Source organism: Cricetulus griseus, chromosome 3 (genome assembly GCF_003668045.3).
Source record: "Cricetulus griseus strain 17A/GY chromosome 3, alternate assembly CriGri-PICRH-1.0, whole genome shotgun sequence".
Classification (NCBI taxonomy): domain Eukaryota; kingdom Metazoa; phylum Chordata; class Mammalia; order Rodentia; family Cricetidae; genus Cricetulus; species Cricetulus griseus.
Genome location: NC_048596.1, coordinates 72,949,127 through 72,966,470, shown reverse-complemented (window position 1 = coordinate 72,966,470; position 17,344 = coordinate 72,949,127). Strand labels below are relative to the sequence as shown.

Genomic DNA, 17,344 nt, shown 5'->3' with positions numbered 1-17,344 from the left:
ACAGCATGGATAGCTCTATCTGAAGAGAAAACTATCAACACCACACACACGCACACGCACACACGCGCGCACACACACACACAAGCCCTTTACATCATCTGTTGGGGAAATACACATTCATACGAACTAAGACAGGCTGTTCATCATTTACCCAGACTTCCACTTGCCTCTCCTGAACTCCAAGGCTCAACACACACACACACACACACACACACACACACACACACACACACACACACACACACGGGACTTGATGCAACCCCTGACAGTAACTGAGCCAGGAGAGTTTGTAAATTTGTTCTACATCACTTGAGATGTGTGCCATGGTCTCTGGGCCTCCCTGGATGCTCTGAAGGTGTGAATTTTCTTCACACATAGCTCCCACTCCAAATGTAGCAGATAGGAGAGAAGGTCAGTGGAGGAATTGCATTTGCATTGGGTTTTCACACTTACAAAACTCCATGTACACACACTGTACGGCCACAGATTTATGCACACACGTTCATGCACATGTGCGCACGCGCGCACACAAACACACACACACACACACACACACACTCACTCACGCACGCACACACGCATGCCTATCCTACACATATGTCTATTCACAAAAGACAGGTTGTGGCATGGTGGGCTGCTGTGTTATACTCAGCCACAGTCTGCACAGCAACCAGATAGGGAAGTTCAGACCACACAGGATGGAGGTGCCAGCAAGAAAAGGTTCAGGGCATCTACACACATCTGCACAAGTACACACACACTGGGGTGTCCACACATCTTGAGCATGTGCCCGCGGCATGCATGTTGGTGTGCATGTGTGATCACGCCTGCTGCTATCTATGTGCGGCAAAGTAGAGGGGGGGATCCATGGCAAGGTGAGAGCCAGGGACTCCAGGGTCTGCGGTGAGGGTGAGAGGAGCTGGAACTGCCTGGGTCTGTTTTGGGAGTGAGCTTGGAGCAGGGGAGAGTGAAGGGTGGTGGGGATATTGCTCCCGATGTGTGGGGAGGGACCTAGGGAAGAGAAGGGTAGGGGCCTACAAGCCCAGTGTTCCCCCAATAGATGACGCCAAGACCACCCCCAGCACCACACAGCAAATGATGATCATGATTTTCTTCTGCAGGTGGAAAGATTAGGGGAAAGAGGGAGAGAGAGACAGACAGACAGACAGACAGACAGACAGACAGACAGATGAAGGGAGAGTTAGGATGTGGGACATAAGGAAAGAGAGGGGAGAGAAAACAGAAACAGGAAGAGGTCAGAGCCAGAGATAAGGCCTCTCACCCATTTCATAACTGCCACCCCCACTGGCCTCCCACCCGCTCCGTCAGGCCGCCTCCACTGGCTTACCCTCCGAGCCTTGCTCTGGTATTTCACAGCTTTCTTGGTGTCGGACACAGCTCGTTCCACATAGTCCACGGAATGTTCCACATTGTATTCAATGCGGTCAATCATCTCGCCCTGCAGACAAGGAAAGTGAAGAGGGAATCAGGAGGGTCGAGTTGGAAAAGGCAACCTAGGGTGGGGTTCAGGGGGGCTCCCAGACTGGTGCAGCCTGTACCTGACTCTCTACGAGCATGGCCATGTCCACAAACATATCGTGCAGCTCTCGGATGCTGGTCTCCAGTTTGATGATCTCATTGTGCCTGGTCTCAATCTCATTTAGTGCCTGCTTCGTCATCTGGGAGTCCATTTTGATCTAGGGTGATAGGGGAAGAAAGGGCTGTGACCAACCTTTGCCATGCAACAGCTTCAACTTAACAGTTGGAGGGGCGGGGTTCAAATCCTTGGGCAGTTTTTACCCTCTTCTGGATCTTGTTAGCACGACCTAGAAAATATGGATCATAAGCCAGGTGTGGTGGCACCCGCCTTTGATCCCAGTACTTGGGAGGCAGAGGCAGGCGGATCTCTGTGAGCGTTCAAGACCAGCCTGGTCTACTTAAGGAGTTCCAGGACAGCCAAGGCTACACAGTGAAACCCTGTCTGGGAAAAAAACAAAAAAACAAAAACATGGATCACAGTAGTGCTATCTCAGAAGATTGTTGTGTAGCTGAGTGAGTTTGTGTGTGTATTGCTGAACAATCCCTGGAACACCAAAAGCATCAAAGAGAAGTTTGTTGAATTACAAGAAATAAAGCTTGTAGAGAAGAGAGCCCACACTCTCACCCCAGGGCTCCCTGGAGTAGTGCACACATAAGGGAAGCCCAGGGAAGGAAGATGCTCAAAGCCGGCAGGTGATGGAGACACACAGCAGGCGGAAAGCCACGACAGACAGGGAGGCTCAAACGTGAAGGCAGTGTGCCCATAAGTTGACAGAAGCCTGCGTGAGGTGAAGCAGGGAAGTCATGAGAACACAATGCACACGGGCCTCAAGAGATCAGGAGAAATCCCAGCTCACAGCTGCAGTGTCCCCTTTGCTCCTGACCTGGGCCATTGGCCCCTTGCTGAGTTTAGAAACAGTAGGCTGTCACACCTATCCTCTCCTTCCCTAAGTCCCTCCCCACACATCGGGAGAAACACCCCACACACACCCTTTCACTCTCCCCTGCTCCAAGCTCACTCCCAAAACAGAGCCCTTCTACCGATATTCCCTGACCTATTGGAAGAGCCAAGGCCATCCAACAGCTGCCCCCATCTCCCTACACTTTTGATTACGCTTTGCCAATATTCTCATATCTAAAAGCTCATTTGCTTCTCTTTTTTATTGTAGATATTTTAAATGTATACATGTGTTTGCCCGTGAGTGTAAACACAGTGTCCACACGGGTCAAGGGGTTTGAATCCCCTGGAGCTGGTATTACAGGAAGTTGTGAAGCCCTGACATAGTTGTTGGGAACTGGGCTCTGGTGCTGTAACCACTAACGCATCTCTCCCCATACCCCACTGTCTCTTCAGGTCCATCTGACTGGCATCTTCCTTCACTCCAGTATTAATAACCCAGCCAACAAACACACAGGGCTCATGTGCAGTTTCCTGAGCCCTTGTCCAGGCTCAAAACCACTGATATTGTGAAACCGAGAGAGTTTCGTAAAGGTGGTGTCCACTGCCACAATGGAATGCCAGGGAGTAGAGGTCAACTCTTTTTGTTGGTGTGTGTGTGTGTGTGTGTGTGTGTGCATGTTTGAGGCAGGTCTCTCCATATAAGTCCTGGCCGTCCTGGAAGCTATGTAGACCAGGCTGGACTTGAACTCACAGAGACCTTCCTGTTTTGGCCTCCCAACTGCTGGGATCAAAGTTGTGCACCACCATGCCTGGCCAGAGGTCAACTCTTGCCCACTAAAGTGAGACCTCTTGGAGTCACCCACCCGGGTCCTCTCCTGTCTCATACAGAGAGACAGACAGCCTGAGGAGAGCTGTACTGGGAGGAGGAAGAGTGTCTAACTGGCCCACAACCTATCTGCCCAGGGTTAATTCAACAAAAACCAACTATTCAAATACCACTTTACTGCAAACTGTCAGACAATCATGGCGAATACTTTACACCCAGTCTACACCCATTTCCCAAAGTTGTCTGGCCACAGAGGCAGAAATGGAGACAGGGCTGGGCAGGCCAGAGCACATGTCCACAAGGAGAAAGAGAACTTGGATTTGGGGAAAGCCCATCCACTCACACAGAACAGAACAAGGCAATGTGGAAAGCATAAGGCAACCAAAAGAAAAGCCTTCAGAACCAAGTCATAGAGAATGCCATGCTTCAGGACGGGTCTAGGGGTTCCTGCCGATCAGTCACCATACAAGAGCTCTGACTCTAAATTAGACTGTGGAGTTGAGTTCTTCGCAAATTATTTCACCTTCTGGCCCAATTTTCTTCATCTGTGAAATGGGCCACCTCTGAGATTATGGGGAACATTAAATGAAGCTAGAAATAGTGGTACACCCCTTCGAGGAGGCAAGAGGATTGGGAGTTTGAAACAAGCCTGTGCCACATAACATGATCCTGTACCAAAAAATAAAACAAAAAGTCCTGCAAGTGTAGAACAATGCTTGGCAGAGCACTATCAAACCATTTTTAAGGAGCCGTCTTCCTGCCCTGCCCCCATGGAATCTCCCAGTTCTTGGTTCAAACTGTCCTTTGTCTGATATTCCAGGGTGGATAGGGGAGAGGCAAACATTTTCCCGATAGACCCTGACCCGGCCCAGGGGCTCACATCGTCTGTGAAGATGGCCAGCTTCCCACTTTCCAACATATCTTCCAGTTCTTCATTAGTAGTCGTCCTGCCAGCTGTGGAGAGAAAGGACTGTTCAGGAAGCAGGCCTGGGGTGGTGAGATGAAGGAAGCAGGAACCCAGGACCCACCCTTCCACCAGGCTCAGGCCAGGTGCTGGCTCCAGGGAGGAACCACCTGGAGGGGCCTGTTGGGAAAGGAGTTTGGGGAAAGGAGGGGCACACGCACTGATCTCCAGCTGCCGCTGGATGCGGTCCTTGCAGCGGTCCCGGTACTTGGACTGGGTTGCGTTATACTCGGTCATTACCTCCACGAACTTCCTCGAGAGTGTGGAGTGCTAGAGAATCGGGAAAGACACAGCGGGTCGTCGGGGACAGACGCAAGGCTGAGGAGGCTGCCGCACCAGCCTCCCATCCTGCCCTATCCTGTGGCAGCTCTGCTCTCTGCCACAACCCCGCCCAAAGCCCCCCACAGAGACCACTCCAGCCCGGGCTGGTCCTCTGCACCCCGAGCCTACCTGCGTCTTGCGGATGCGCAGGTCCGCGGAGGAACGGTTCAGCCCCTCCTCCTGCTCAATGCTTTGCTCGATCGCTGCGGGAGAGAAGGCAGCGATAGGTTGGAGATCAGGGGGCTGGCAGGGGACCGGGATCTGGGGTGTAGGAAGAGGCAGGTTCCAGGCTTGGGGAAGAGGCACCATGCTCCATGAAAGGAACTACGGTGGGGTATAGTTTTGCAGGCTGCCAACCAAGTACACAGGCCCAGGGATCTGAGGGTTTCCTAAGGCAGGCAGGGAGAGACAGAGTCAAAAGGTCACCAGACAGAAGGTTTGTTCTGATGGAAGGGTTTTGCCTTGGAAAGAACCCAAGCCCACGAGGGGAATATAGCCAATCCATTAGAGGGGACACCCCCCAAAGTAGTCTCCATTTCCTCTCACCTCTGAACAAGAAGCAAAACCCACCACCATTTTATTTTTTTCTTTTAAAGACAGGATGCTGTTACATTGCCCGGAACTTGTGGACTCAAAGACACTTCTGCCTCAACTTTCTGAGTAGCTGAGAAGCGCCCCCCTTCTGCCGTTTTTTTGGTGGCCATTCCTTCCATGAGAATTCTATAACTTACAGGTGGATGTTCTAACTGAGGAAACTTAGCTCTCCTTCTGCCCTGCCTGTCCTGTGAGTTTTACTTCTTTATTTTACTTTTTGGTTTTCAGAGACAAGGTTTCTCTGTGTAGCCTGGCTGTCTGGAACTCGGCCTCCCTATAGACCAGGCTGGCCTTTGAACTCAGAGATCCGCCTGCATCTGCCTCCGGAGTGCTAGAATCAAAGGCGTGCACCGCCACAGCCTGGCTCAGTTTCCACTTCTAACGGATGTTTTGTACTGCTTCTGGGCCATGGATTCCTGACTCATCACTCAGATTTTCTGAGAAAAGCTTGCAGTAACAGCTCCTTCAGGTCGCATCAGAAAGTGTAGCAGGGACAAACAGCCAGGGTGCTTAGACTCAGGGGCTCTGGGACAATCCTGAGAGTACCATCTCTGTTCTAATGGCAGTTGGGGAGGAATGGAGCTAGATGGTCCCTCAAGGCTCTCCTGCAAGCAAAAGCAGGAACAATGACCCAGTGCTATCACTGGCTGTGCCGGTGCACAGAAAGTACCAGGCACACATGACCAGGGACCTGCTGGTCCTGCTGGGCTGAACTGTGAGACCTGGGGTTAGGACCGAGTGTAGATAGAGGGGTCTTTTACAGCAATTCTGGGAACCCAGTGATACTGGTTGGTATTCCACACTAGAAGCTGGGGTTTGAATTCCTGAGATAACTCATCAAAGTCACCCTGATGCCACCATCTAAAAAAGATGGGGATGTTTTTTCTTGGTCAGGTCAGTTTCTTGAAACTGCCTTCACTTTTCTTGTCTTCCGTGTGGACCTATTTCTGAACCCCTGACCATTAGGCTTCCCTCATGGTCTTCTAGAAAATGTTCTACATCAGGACACAACGGACCTGAAGAAACCACCCAGTCCTGGGACTGTGAACCCCCCCATCTCAGCCTACCAAATGCTAAAGTTATAGGGGCACACTATAGCTGACTGCAACCGACTTTTATGATATTTGTTTTGAGAATGTCACCTTACAACTCTGGCTGCCTGGAACTCACAATGTAGACCGGGCTGGCTACAAACCCATAGAGATCCACCTGCCTCTGCCTCCCTAGTGCTGAGCCTAAAGGCTACCACATCTGGCAACTTCTATGTTTCGTATTTGAGATTCTTGGTAAGACTTCATCTGGAGAAAAAATATTTTGTTGTCAAAAACAGAAGAAAAAAAAGAACATCTTGTAATTGCTTCAGTTTCCCCAACTATACTGATAAGCAAACCAAGGACAGGAACTGTCCATAGTGAGCTGACATCGGGGGCTGGACGCCTCCATGTCGATTGTATGAACATGTCCCCAGAGCACGCTCACTGAGTGCAAAGGGCTTGTCTTTACAGGTCAGCATCAAAGGCTTACACATGGCCTTCAATTAAGTCCAATAGGACACTAGCCTGTTTCCTCATCTCCCCAGGCAGGTTTTGGGGGACAGGCCTTCACTAAAGGGCAATGGGCCGCAGTGCTGCAGACACTTGGTAACTGTCTTATGCTGCCGAATTACACCAGTGGCCGCTCCTTACTGCTGCTATTCCTCTGGCACCAGCAGACAAGGAGGTTCCCAACCCACAGTGCTTTGAAGGAAGGTGCTTATTACCAGCACCCAAGTCCTTAAATTAGAGCAAATACATGAGCGTTTGGCAAGGCCCTCCTGAAAGCATGCCAGCCCCTGATGTCAGCCACACAGTCCAATCTGTCCTGAACCGAGGACACTAATTCAGAAGCATTTGCTGAGCCACCTACTGGGTGCTCTGTGTCGTGCTCAGAGCCTGTTCGGGACAAATGAGGACTGAACAAAAATTCAAACCTCTTGGAGGAGTATGTTTCTCTCATTTTTACCCCTCCTTCCTTCCTGGGTTTTTTGAAACAGGGTCTCACTATATAGTCCACACGCATCAGGAACTCCCAGTTTTCCAGTTGCAGCCTCCTGAGTTCTGGGATTATAGGTTGTCACCACCCTGACTGACTGGAAATCTGTATTTCTCTGATTGATGGCTCTCAGGTGCAGTCAGGAGGAAACCCTACCCAGCTCACTTCCCTGTCATGTGTCTCCAACGAATGTGGGAAAAAGTGGGAATCTGGCCCCCAGAAGCCTGTGAGCACTGCTTACAGAGACCTGTTTTGTGCAATGCAGGGCAGAGATCTTTCTCTGCAATTGCAGGATTGCATTCCTCACCTTTCAACTTGGATCGGACCTTGTTTGCAGTCTTTTTGATGTCTGCCGTGAGGTCCTCCAGCTCCTGTTTAGTCTCTGGGGGAAGGGCAAAGAGCAGAGTGAGAACCTGGGTGGGACCCCAAGCCCTGAGTCCCCTGAAGCAGCACTCACTCTCATCCGGGTTGGGGGCAGCAAGGATGGCGCTGTGCTGTTTCTTCACCTGCTCCACATCCTCAGACAGTTTCTCGATGCAGCCTCGGATCTCTTCCACCTGGGGCAGGAAACCAGTGACACCTCACCCAGGGAATCAGGACAACCAGTCAGTGCTCAACGAAATGGGCTAAACCCAGAAGGCCAAGGAGTATGCAGGAAAGAGGGGGTGCACATGGCAAAGGAAGTTGTTGGGAAGGGGCAGGTTATGGGTCGGGGTGTCGGGAGTCCTACCTGTTCAAAGAACTCATCCATAAAGTGGTCTCCGTCCACGTGGACCACCTCCTCCTCATCATCACTGTCTTTTGCCTGGAAAGCAAAGCAGGGCCAGATCCATGAGCAGTCTGTACCCTGTTCCCCAAGGTTGACTCTCTTGTTCTCTGGTCCTCTCCCTGCCACACATACATGGATGGTACCAGTTCTAGGCTCAGAAACTAGGGAAGGGTCCTAGTCAGGAGGGATGGCAAGGACACCAACACTGGAGCCAGCACTGGAGATCTTGAAGAACAATGTTTTAGTTGCCCCGGTACCTTAAAGGGAGTCAGCTAAAGGCAATCTCTGAGGTAGGAACAGCCTCATGTCTTCAGAGTCTCCCTAGAAAGAGACATTAGTCGAGGCTGATGCTATTGACTGCTGGGTAGAGACAAATTTCAATATTTCAACAACCAGCTAAACTCTATCTTTGTGATAGTCGTCTCTGATCTCCAAGGAGGATTCTAGAATGGTTTCCCAGGCTGTGAAGCTTCCCACCATCCCCTAGCAGTGCCTGCTCGGGTCTCCCTTTTCCCTGCCCTGCCCTGACCATTCATTCCCTTATGGCAGGTCACATGGCTGCCAAGCTGCCGGTGGTTGATGCCAAGTTGAGCAAGCACAGCCAGGCCCAGTGAGGACTGGCTGAGCCATGTCGGCGGCACTCCGACCTGCTTCCTCCGCTTTCCTCCTCCCACCCCCACACTCTGCAGTGGGAGACCCTTCTTTCCCCCACTCACTTTCTTCCACTCCCTTCCAACCCTACACCCACCAACTCTCTCTGACTCGGATTTCCCAGTTGAACCTCCAGCTGCTCAGCCCTCCACCCTCAGAGCTCAGAGACACAAAGGGATTTACCCACCCACACTGCCATCTCCAGGCAGACCAGTGACACAGACAGAAGAGCTGACACACAGGCACCCTGAAATAGGCCCCCAACACCCACATGGAGCCACACTGCCACGCTGACATTCACTGCACACAGACCTGCAGCCGTGTCCCCAGGACACGGAGGGGAAGAGGGTACTGCCTAGTCACCTTACCTCTGAGTCCCAGGACTGCATTCTCAGCCAGTTGGGCAGAAGGCACAAGAGGGCTCCCCTGGGATCCCCACTCAGCTTTGCTTGGGACAAAATTCTCAGGGCAAAGTTAGCTCAGCCATCGACTGACATTAAGTCTGGAACCCTAATCAGCCCCAGTGGAAAGTTAAAGGGGTCAGCCTGAATCCCAGACAGGTTGAGCCAGAGTTGAGCCAGAATGTAGCCAAGAGAGCCTTCATGAAATCGAGACAGGAGCCGAACAGCAGCTGCCTGGAAGTGGAGCCACTGGGACCTGAAGCAGAGAGTTGACCCGTCTGTAGCAGATCCCAGACGACAGACTAAGAAGGAACCGCACTTGGCTAAGATGCATCTGTTCAGACTGAACCTACACAGAGCCAGATGGGACCAAGATGCCACCAAGACACCAAGATCGCTTGCAATCCATAGAACCTAGGCAGCTCTGGGACCAGCACAACCCAGAAGAGCCCTCCTGATGAGGCCAGACAGTCACTCGATTCGGCCCAGGTCTTGCTCAAACAAAACTCGAGGGTCTCAAAGACCCCACTAGGACTTCCGGCTTCTCCAGCCTCAACCTGCCCTGGCAGACACTGGCTCTGCAAGCCTCTGAGCAGAAGGGCTCATCTTTAGGGTATACTAGTTTCTTATGGTGCTTCCCAGCTTCTCAGCTTCTAGGGCCACAGCCTCCCGCTGACCTTCCCATCTTCCACCACCCCCCCAGCCCTCGACCAGCTTCATAGAGGTCAGTAGACCCTTTGCTGGTCTAGGTACCTGAGAACCTTCCTCTTCTCTGGCTCTTTCCCTTCCCATGCCAACTTGAGGAAGTCCTTGCTAAAGTCTGATTTCACTTTCTCCTACTGTTTTCAAAGCCTCTTCCCTTAGATTCTTCCTAGATCATCCAAGCTACTTAGTTACTTGCGCTTGAGAAGGGAAAAAAGGTAGAAGGGCCTAAGTATGATTTGGTTCGGCTAATAATTACAAAGAGAGCTAAAATTCCTCTGTGTGTACAAACATGTTTCCATTCATAATCCCTTTTGATCCTCGCTCTCCAGCCCAGTGAGAAAAGCTGGACAAATACTGTTCACATTTCACAGATGAAGGCGCATGAAGCCAGGGTGGGCAAAGGACAGTGATTTGCCCAAGGCAGACTAGGACCAGGACACTGTGGTCCAGAAACATGGTCTGCTGCCCCCAAGGCTCTGCTTCCCTAGCAATTATTTGCCACGGGTTCCTTTCCCTCCCATGCCAGCTCCTGCCAGGGAAAGATGTGTGTCCTGACAACCCAGCCACAGTGCCACCTGCCAGTGTCGCCTGCAGGTGCCTGCAGGTGCCTTACACATCTTCTGAGCTTCAAAACTCTGGAAGGAGGGGCTGGACCATGGCTCAGCTCTTAAAAGTGTGTATTGATCTTGCAGAGGACCCAAGTTCGGTTCCCAGCACCCATGTGGGGCAGCTCACAGCCACCTGTATGTAACTCCACTCCAGGGGATCTGATGCCCTTTTCTGGTCTCTGCAGGCTCCTGCACTCAGCAAGCACATATGTCAATACACACACACACACACACACACACAGAAGGAGGGGGGAGGGAGAGAGAGAGAGAGAGAGAATCTTTTTTAGAGCTGGGTGTGGTGATGCACGTCTTTAGTCCCAGAGGCAGGAGTTCTCTGAGTTCGAGGCCAGCCTGGGCTACAGCAAGTGAGTTCCAGGACAGCCAAGACTACATAGAGAAGAAGCCTTGTCTCAAAAACAACAAAAATAAAATAAAATATAATCTATTTTAAAATCTTTTTTTTAAAGATTTTATTTATTTATTTTGTATCCAACATTTTGCTTCCATGTGTATCTGCACACCAGATGAGGGCACCAGATCTCATAACAGATGGTTGTAAGCCACCATGTGGTTGCTGGGAATTGAACTCAGGACCTCTGGAAGAGCAACCAGTGCTCTTAACTTCTGAGCCATCTCTCCAGCCCCTATTTTAAAATCTTAAAAAACAAAACAAAACAAAAAAACAGGGTCTGGAGAGATGGCTCAGTGGTGAAAAGCACTGGTTGCCCTTGTACAGGACTCAGGCTCCATCCCAAGACCCACGTGGCAGCTTACAACTCTCTGGAACACCAAGCCCAGGGAGTCCAGACATTCTCTCTGGCCTCTGGTAGCACCAGGCACACCTGTGATGAAGATGCAGACAAAACACTCATACACAGTAAATAAATAAATAACTCTGTAAGGAGCAAATACTTATAATCCCAGCATGGAAAGCGGAGGCAGAAGGATTGCCATGAGTTTGAAGAAAGTGAGTTCCAGCTCAGCCAGTGCTACAGAATACGATCCTGTCTCAAGAACACACATATACCTGCCATGCTCACACTGTTAATCACAGTAGAGGTAGATGGAGGTGAATCTTTGAGGACAAGGCCAGGCTGGTCTACACAGCCAGTTCCAAACCAGACAGGACTTGCATAGGAAGACCCTGTCTTAAACAAACAAACATAACTCTGTTTGAGTGACACAATTGAGCTCTGACAAACATTTAGACAGCGTTAGGAAGTTCAGGGTTCTTGTCTGTATATTCTGCACACGCTCCCCTTTTAATTCATTATTGATCTGTGTGTGTGTTTATGTGTGGTGTCTGTGTGTATTTGTGTGTGGTGTCTCTGTGTGTATGTGTGTGGTATCTGTGTGTGTGTGGCATCTATGTATGTGTATTGTGTGGTGTCTGTGTGTGTGTGTTTGTGTGTGGTATTTGTGTGTGTGTGGTGTCTCTCTCTGTAGTGTCTGTGTGTGTATGTGTCTGGTGTCTATATGTGTGTGTGTGGGGGGGAGTCTCTGTGTGGTGTCTGTGTCTGTGTCTGTGTGGTGTCTGTGTGTGTGTGTGGCATCTGTGTGTACATGTGTGTGTATGTGTGTCTCTCTCTCTGTAGTGTCTGTGTGTGTATGTGTATGGTGTCTGTGTATGTGTGTGTGGTGTCTCTGTGTGGGTCTCTCTCTCTCTCTCTCTCTTTCTCTGTAGTGTCTGTGGAGGGGGAGGGTGGGAATGGAACCTAGGACCTCATGCATGCTAGGCAACAATGTCATTGAGTGACCATGCCAGCTCTTGGTTTTCTGAGACAGAGTCTTGCTGTAGCTCAGGGTAGCCTTTAACTTGGAATCCTCCTGCCTCTACTTCCTGAGTGCTGGGATTATAAACCGAATCACCATTAGACTTACTCATTCCTTATAACAGCCTCCTGAGACAGACACTATCACATCCCCTTTATAAGTGGGAAAGCTTTAGGCAGAGAGAGGCCAGTGAATCTGCATGCATGCTGCAGCTAAATTGGCAAGTGGGCTTGCACCTTCCAGGCCTCACACTTTCTTTTGTCAAAAGGCAGTCTCCTCCCACAGAGGACAGGAGGAAGCAATGAGACAGGCAGGGAAACGCCTAATGCTGCAAGGGGGGAAGTGAAGGTGGACTGTGAGCCCCTGTGTCTTCTGAGTGACAGACGAGGGGACAGCTCAGACAGGGTGCTTCACAGCAAACAAGGCCAGAGGTGGAACTTGAAATGGGGACCTGTCAAATCTCAAGGTTTTTCCATGCATCCTAATGACAGGAGGCAGTCCCTCTACCCCTACCTGGCCACAGAGAATGATTCTGCTCACTCCCTCTCCCCTATTTCCCTGTCCCTCCACCGACTTCTTTCCAGGGTCCTACTGTGTGGCCCAGAGTAGCCTCCAACTTGCAGCAATCCTCCTGCCTCACCCTCTCAAGTGTTAGGATCACAGGTGTGAGCCCACGTCCAGCTTGCAGCTCCTCACATTTAATCCCACAGTCATTCCACGAGGTTTGACAGATAAAGAAAAAAGAGGCACAGAAGAATTACACAGCTTGCCCAAGGGTGGTCAGCCAATGAGATGTTGGTGGGTGGCAGGGCATTGCTTGACACTGTCCACCAACTGCTGACCACCTGGGAAGATTCAGGAGATTAATTAGAGTTCCTGTCACCTTCTGAAGCTTCCTCGGCCGTGTGGGGCATCCATTCACTCCCCCTGCTTCCATCTGGCTTCTTCAAGTCCAAGTTTTTCACATCAGCAACAAGAGGGTTCTGGAGTGTGTGTGTGCACGTGTGTACCTGTGTGTGGCATTGGAGACTGAACCGAGGGTATCAGATACACACATGCTCACACACACTACCATATACTGCCCACCCAGGGTCTTCAAGGTGCAAGCACTACGTCATCAGACCCTCTCCTGCACCCCTCACCATCCTGCCCATCTGCCTCCTTAGCTTGGGCCTCCCCCCACAACCTCCCATGGTCCAGCCTGGCTCTTCACTCCTTTTCCTCTGTTAGTCCTACCTAACCCACCTGCTCCCTTCCTGTTCTTCTTCCTGCCTCCCCAAGTCACTCATTCATCTAACAAATATACATGACTGGCACTAGGGGCGAGCAAGCCAGAGAAGGAAGGACTTGCCTCCAAGTAGCTGAAGGGGTATTTGTGGGGGGACAAACAGTGAAAAATGAGTAAGACAGTGCTTAAATATGAGAAGCAGCAGAGGGAGATAAACGGGAGTGTGTGTGTGTGTGTGTGTGTGTGTGTGTGTGTGTGTGTGAAACATGCATGGGGCACTTTATTCAGGTGGCCAGGGAGGGTCTTTCTGAGCAGGTGACATTTGAGTGGAGTCCAATCGTGCTGCAATGTGGGAGAAATTGAACTTAAGGCAATGGGAACAGTATTCTTGGGCAGAAGAAACAAGTATAAAGAACTCAGGGCAGAGAAAAGCCCAGTGCATTGGAGGGAATGAACCTGTTCACTCTAGTCTCCGCCTGCTCTGCGAGCTGGGAGACCATCCTCACTGCAGGCTTCCTGGCCTCCCTTCCCCACCCTCCTTCCTCCCCCTGCCCTCCCACCCCAAGCTGGGACATGTCCTCCTGTTTTTCCTCACCCAACCCTCTGATGTCTCAGTTGGCTTCCTCCTTGGACCCAGGACACCTACTCGACTGAGGCCTTCCCACTGAGAGTCTCCATGTCTAGCCTAGTACCTCCTAGTTCCCAACCAACAGTGCTGGGCAACCTGAGACAGAAAGCCCTGCTTCACCAGCTGTGGTACCTCTGGCACTTCTGGGCAAGTCTGTCATTTTTCCTGTAGCACTCAGGTAATTCCAAAATCAATTAGGTGTCATCCAAGGGGTTTATGTGATGCTCCAGAGAAACTCAGAAGTCACTTGGGTATAGCAACTGCACAGCACTGCTGTGCACGAGGCCCTGTCTTAGGCACCCTGGATTAATCAACTTTTAATTCTCCAAATAACCCTGTGGAACCAGGGAGTACCATTACACTCAAATTACCCATGAAGAGACTGAGGCTGGGATGTAGTTCAATGACATAGTACCTGCCTGGTATATTCCATACCCTCAGTTCAACTCCAGAAACATACACACACACACACAAAAAAAAAAAAAAAAAAAAAAAAAAAAAAAACCACACAGGCAGGCACACACACAGATACACACATGCACATACACACAGGCACACACACACACACACAGAAACTTATACACATACACACACAGACACACAGATACACATATACACATATAGGCACAGATGCACAAATACACAGACATACAGAGATAAGCACACACACAGACACACACACACAGTCCAGAAAACAAACAAAAACCCACCCACCACCATCATCAAACCACCCTGAATACTAGACAGATTAAGTAATTTACCCAAGGTCACACATGAAGTAACTAAGTTAGGACATAAGCCCAGACAATGACTTCCAAGTGTGAGCGCTCAGTCTCAGTAGGCTCAACAGATTTGAAAACTCCATGGGAAGACTACAGAGCGCTGGCAGGACAACCAGGTCTTGCAGCTAGCATCCCTGAGGCCCCTTCACCGTGTCCTCCTCCGGGCTGCTGAGCTCCTCCTGCCTTCCCATAGCTTGGCTCTCAACTCTGGCAGACTCTCACACTCCAGACATCTGGAGTGCCTATCTAGCCTACCCCACCCGCACCCTCCCAAACCTCCACTTTCCCTAAGCTGTGACTAACAACAAAGCCACCAGTGCTCACCCAGCCCCCTCAGCCGCAGCCCTCCACATCATTAGCCTCCAGCCTCAGCCACCTGGCTTCTCTCGGCAGCCCCGGCCACAGGTTTCCTCACCTCTGGGCAGGGAGACCTGACTCAGAGGACTCCCCACTCTTCTCTCCCTCCAATTTTACCACGGTCCCACCCCCACTCTATCACATTCCTCTAGGTTTGGGTACCATGGACCGTTCTTGGCTGCTGGGGAACTGAGTTCAAATTCTGTTTTCTCCCTTGCTTAGCTGTGTGGCCTGGGGAAAATTTAAACCCCCTGGGCTTTCGTTTTCCAAATATTAGACAAGGCAGACTCCCTATCTACCTTACCACGAAGTTGGTTGGAATTTAATGGGATTGCCATGACAACCGGCTTTGCCAACTGCACCTGGAGGGAGTTTGGATACTGATCTAGGCTTGCTGCTGGTCTGGGTTTGAATCCTGCCTTTTTCTACCTATGTAACTTGGGCCAAGTTCCTTAACGTCTCTGAGCCTCTGCTCCCTTTTCTGTGAGATGAGATCATGCTAACGCCAGCCTCATAGGATTGCCGGTCATCAGAGGTGATTTCCTATAAAACACGCAGAATAGAGTTGCTATTGCTACTATCATTTTCCTCACGCAGTAAATAACCCTTCCTATCTCCTCCCTCGACCGTCAGCTCCTCCTTTCTTCCCACCTGCCTCCACGAGCAGTCCCTGTATCTCTGTGAACTGGGGTCCCCAACTCCAAGTCCAGCCTTTAGAGGCTCTCTGACAACAGAGCTCTTTGTCTCCACTCTCAAACTTGTATTTCAAAGGCCGAGAGGTGTAGCCCCATGTCAGTTGGCAGCCTGGAGGCCCCTGAGCCATTTGGCCGACACTTCATGTACACTTGCTTGGTGACCTTGGGGCAGGCAGTCCCTTCCCATCCCTGGACCTCAGTTTCCTCATCTGTCAGATGGAGTAACAATCTCTGGGAATTCTGGCATAACCCACTCCATCAGGACACAGTGGCCAGTGGCCACCATCACACAGCAGACTGCTTCCTAACCTCTTTGGGCCCATGTCATTCTCCAAATGTTTCAGTGCCCCCCCCCCGCCGCCCCCGCCCGGAAACCTTTCTCATCAGGCCATCACAGTCCCTCCAAAGAGCAGGCTCCCCTGCAACCTCCTGACCTATCCTCCCCCAGCCCTGCCGGCCAGCCTCCTGGAGCCTGGGCCCTGGCCGCCAGCAGCTGCCCCGGACTGCTCCCATGCCCCAGTTCCCCCAAGCACTATGTGGCCTATGTCACACAACCCAATTCGGTGACCTGGTGGGTGGATCTTCCTCTCCTCTCCCACCTTTGGGGGTCACCTCAGCCGAGGCTCTGGCCCAGGGGTACTCATCCCCCCCGCAACTCTCCCCTGTGAGCAGTGCCCTCTCCCCACGGAGCAACACACCAGTGCGCTTGCGTGCACACACACACACACACACACACACACACACATCACGAACACCACCACACACTACATCCACTGCTAGGTGCTGGCATCCTGTCCCAACCTGTGTCCGTCCTCCATAGCATATCAAATCTGGGTCCTACTGGGCCCGGCCAGGCCAGTAACCATCTCCATCCGTCCAATTTGATAAACCTGCTCCAGGGAGAATGGTGTCCCCCCATCCTCTCTTGACATTCACTCTTTCCCATCCCCAGGTCAGATCTCAGGGCCCTCCTGGGCATATGGGCTGCCCAGGCCCCTGAGACCTCTCCTGCCCCCTTGTGTCTTAATGGCCTTCAACTCCTTCCAGCCACTGTCCTCCAATTGCAGGTTCACTGGAGATATCAGGTGCCAGGAGATGTTAGGGTTCCTGACTTCCAACCTCTAGTCTTACCATTTGCCCCCCATGGCCCAGAATCTCCGCCACTCCATCCCCACGCGCTCCCCAAATGCAGGGTCCCGCCTCCCCACCTCTCCCACCCCCTAGCTCACACTCCGCAGCTCCTGAGTCCGATCCTTCATCCTGCGACGGGCTCCTCCTCCCCTTCTTCGTCCTCCCGCCTCCGCTGCTTCTCTCTGCCTCCTGCCTCTGTGCTGGAGGCCGGGGTCTGGGGGCACCGGACTAGACCTCCGAGGGATGTGCGGGTAAGGTGCGCGGCGGGGGGGCGGGGAGCTGAGGCCAGGCAGAGACAGGGGCCTGGGCCGACTGGGCTCTGCCTGGGCTGCGGTGGCGATGCGGCTGCGGCACAGGGTTGGATGGAGGGATGCGGGAGCCGAGGCGCGGGGAGGGGGGCGGAGGGAGGTGAGGAGGAAGAGACGGGAGGGGGAGCAGGA

General features: G+C 51.7%; 1 protein-coding gene across 4 annotated transcripts; it reads right to left on the bottom strand.

Moving 5' to 3' along the window:
• Positions 1–640: 640 nt before the first annotated feature.
• On the bottom strand, positions 641–17,032 carry Stx1b (syntaxin 1B). Of its 4 annotated transcripts, XM_035442190.1 has the most exons (11): positions 17,003–17,032; positions 8,042–8,058; positions 7,907–7,970; positions 7,634–7,733; positions 7,484–7,558; positions 4,681–4,754; positions 4,392–4,500; positions 4,147–4,220; positions 1,560–1,697; positions 1,349–1,459; positions 641–1,115 (listed from the first exon to the last, which is right to left on the bottom strand). In XM_035442190.1, the coding sequence occupies exons 1-11, from the start codon at positions 17,030–17,032 to the stop codon at positions 1,035–1,037; spliced, it is 873 nt and encodes a 290-aa protein (XP_035298081.1). In that variant the 3' UTR covers positions 641–1,034. The 4 variants fall into 4 exon arrangements, with proteins under 4 accessions (XP_035298081.1, XP_027260331.1, XP_035298082.1 ...); XM_027404530.2 differs by lacking the exon at positions 8,042–8,058 and having other exon boundaries at positions 7,907–7,981; XM_035442191.1 differs by lacking the exons at positions 7,484–7,558; positions 8,042–8,058 and having other exon boundaries at positions 7,907–7,981.
• Positions 17,033–17,344: the final 312 nt, after the last annotated feature.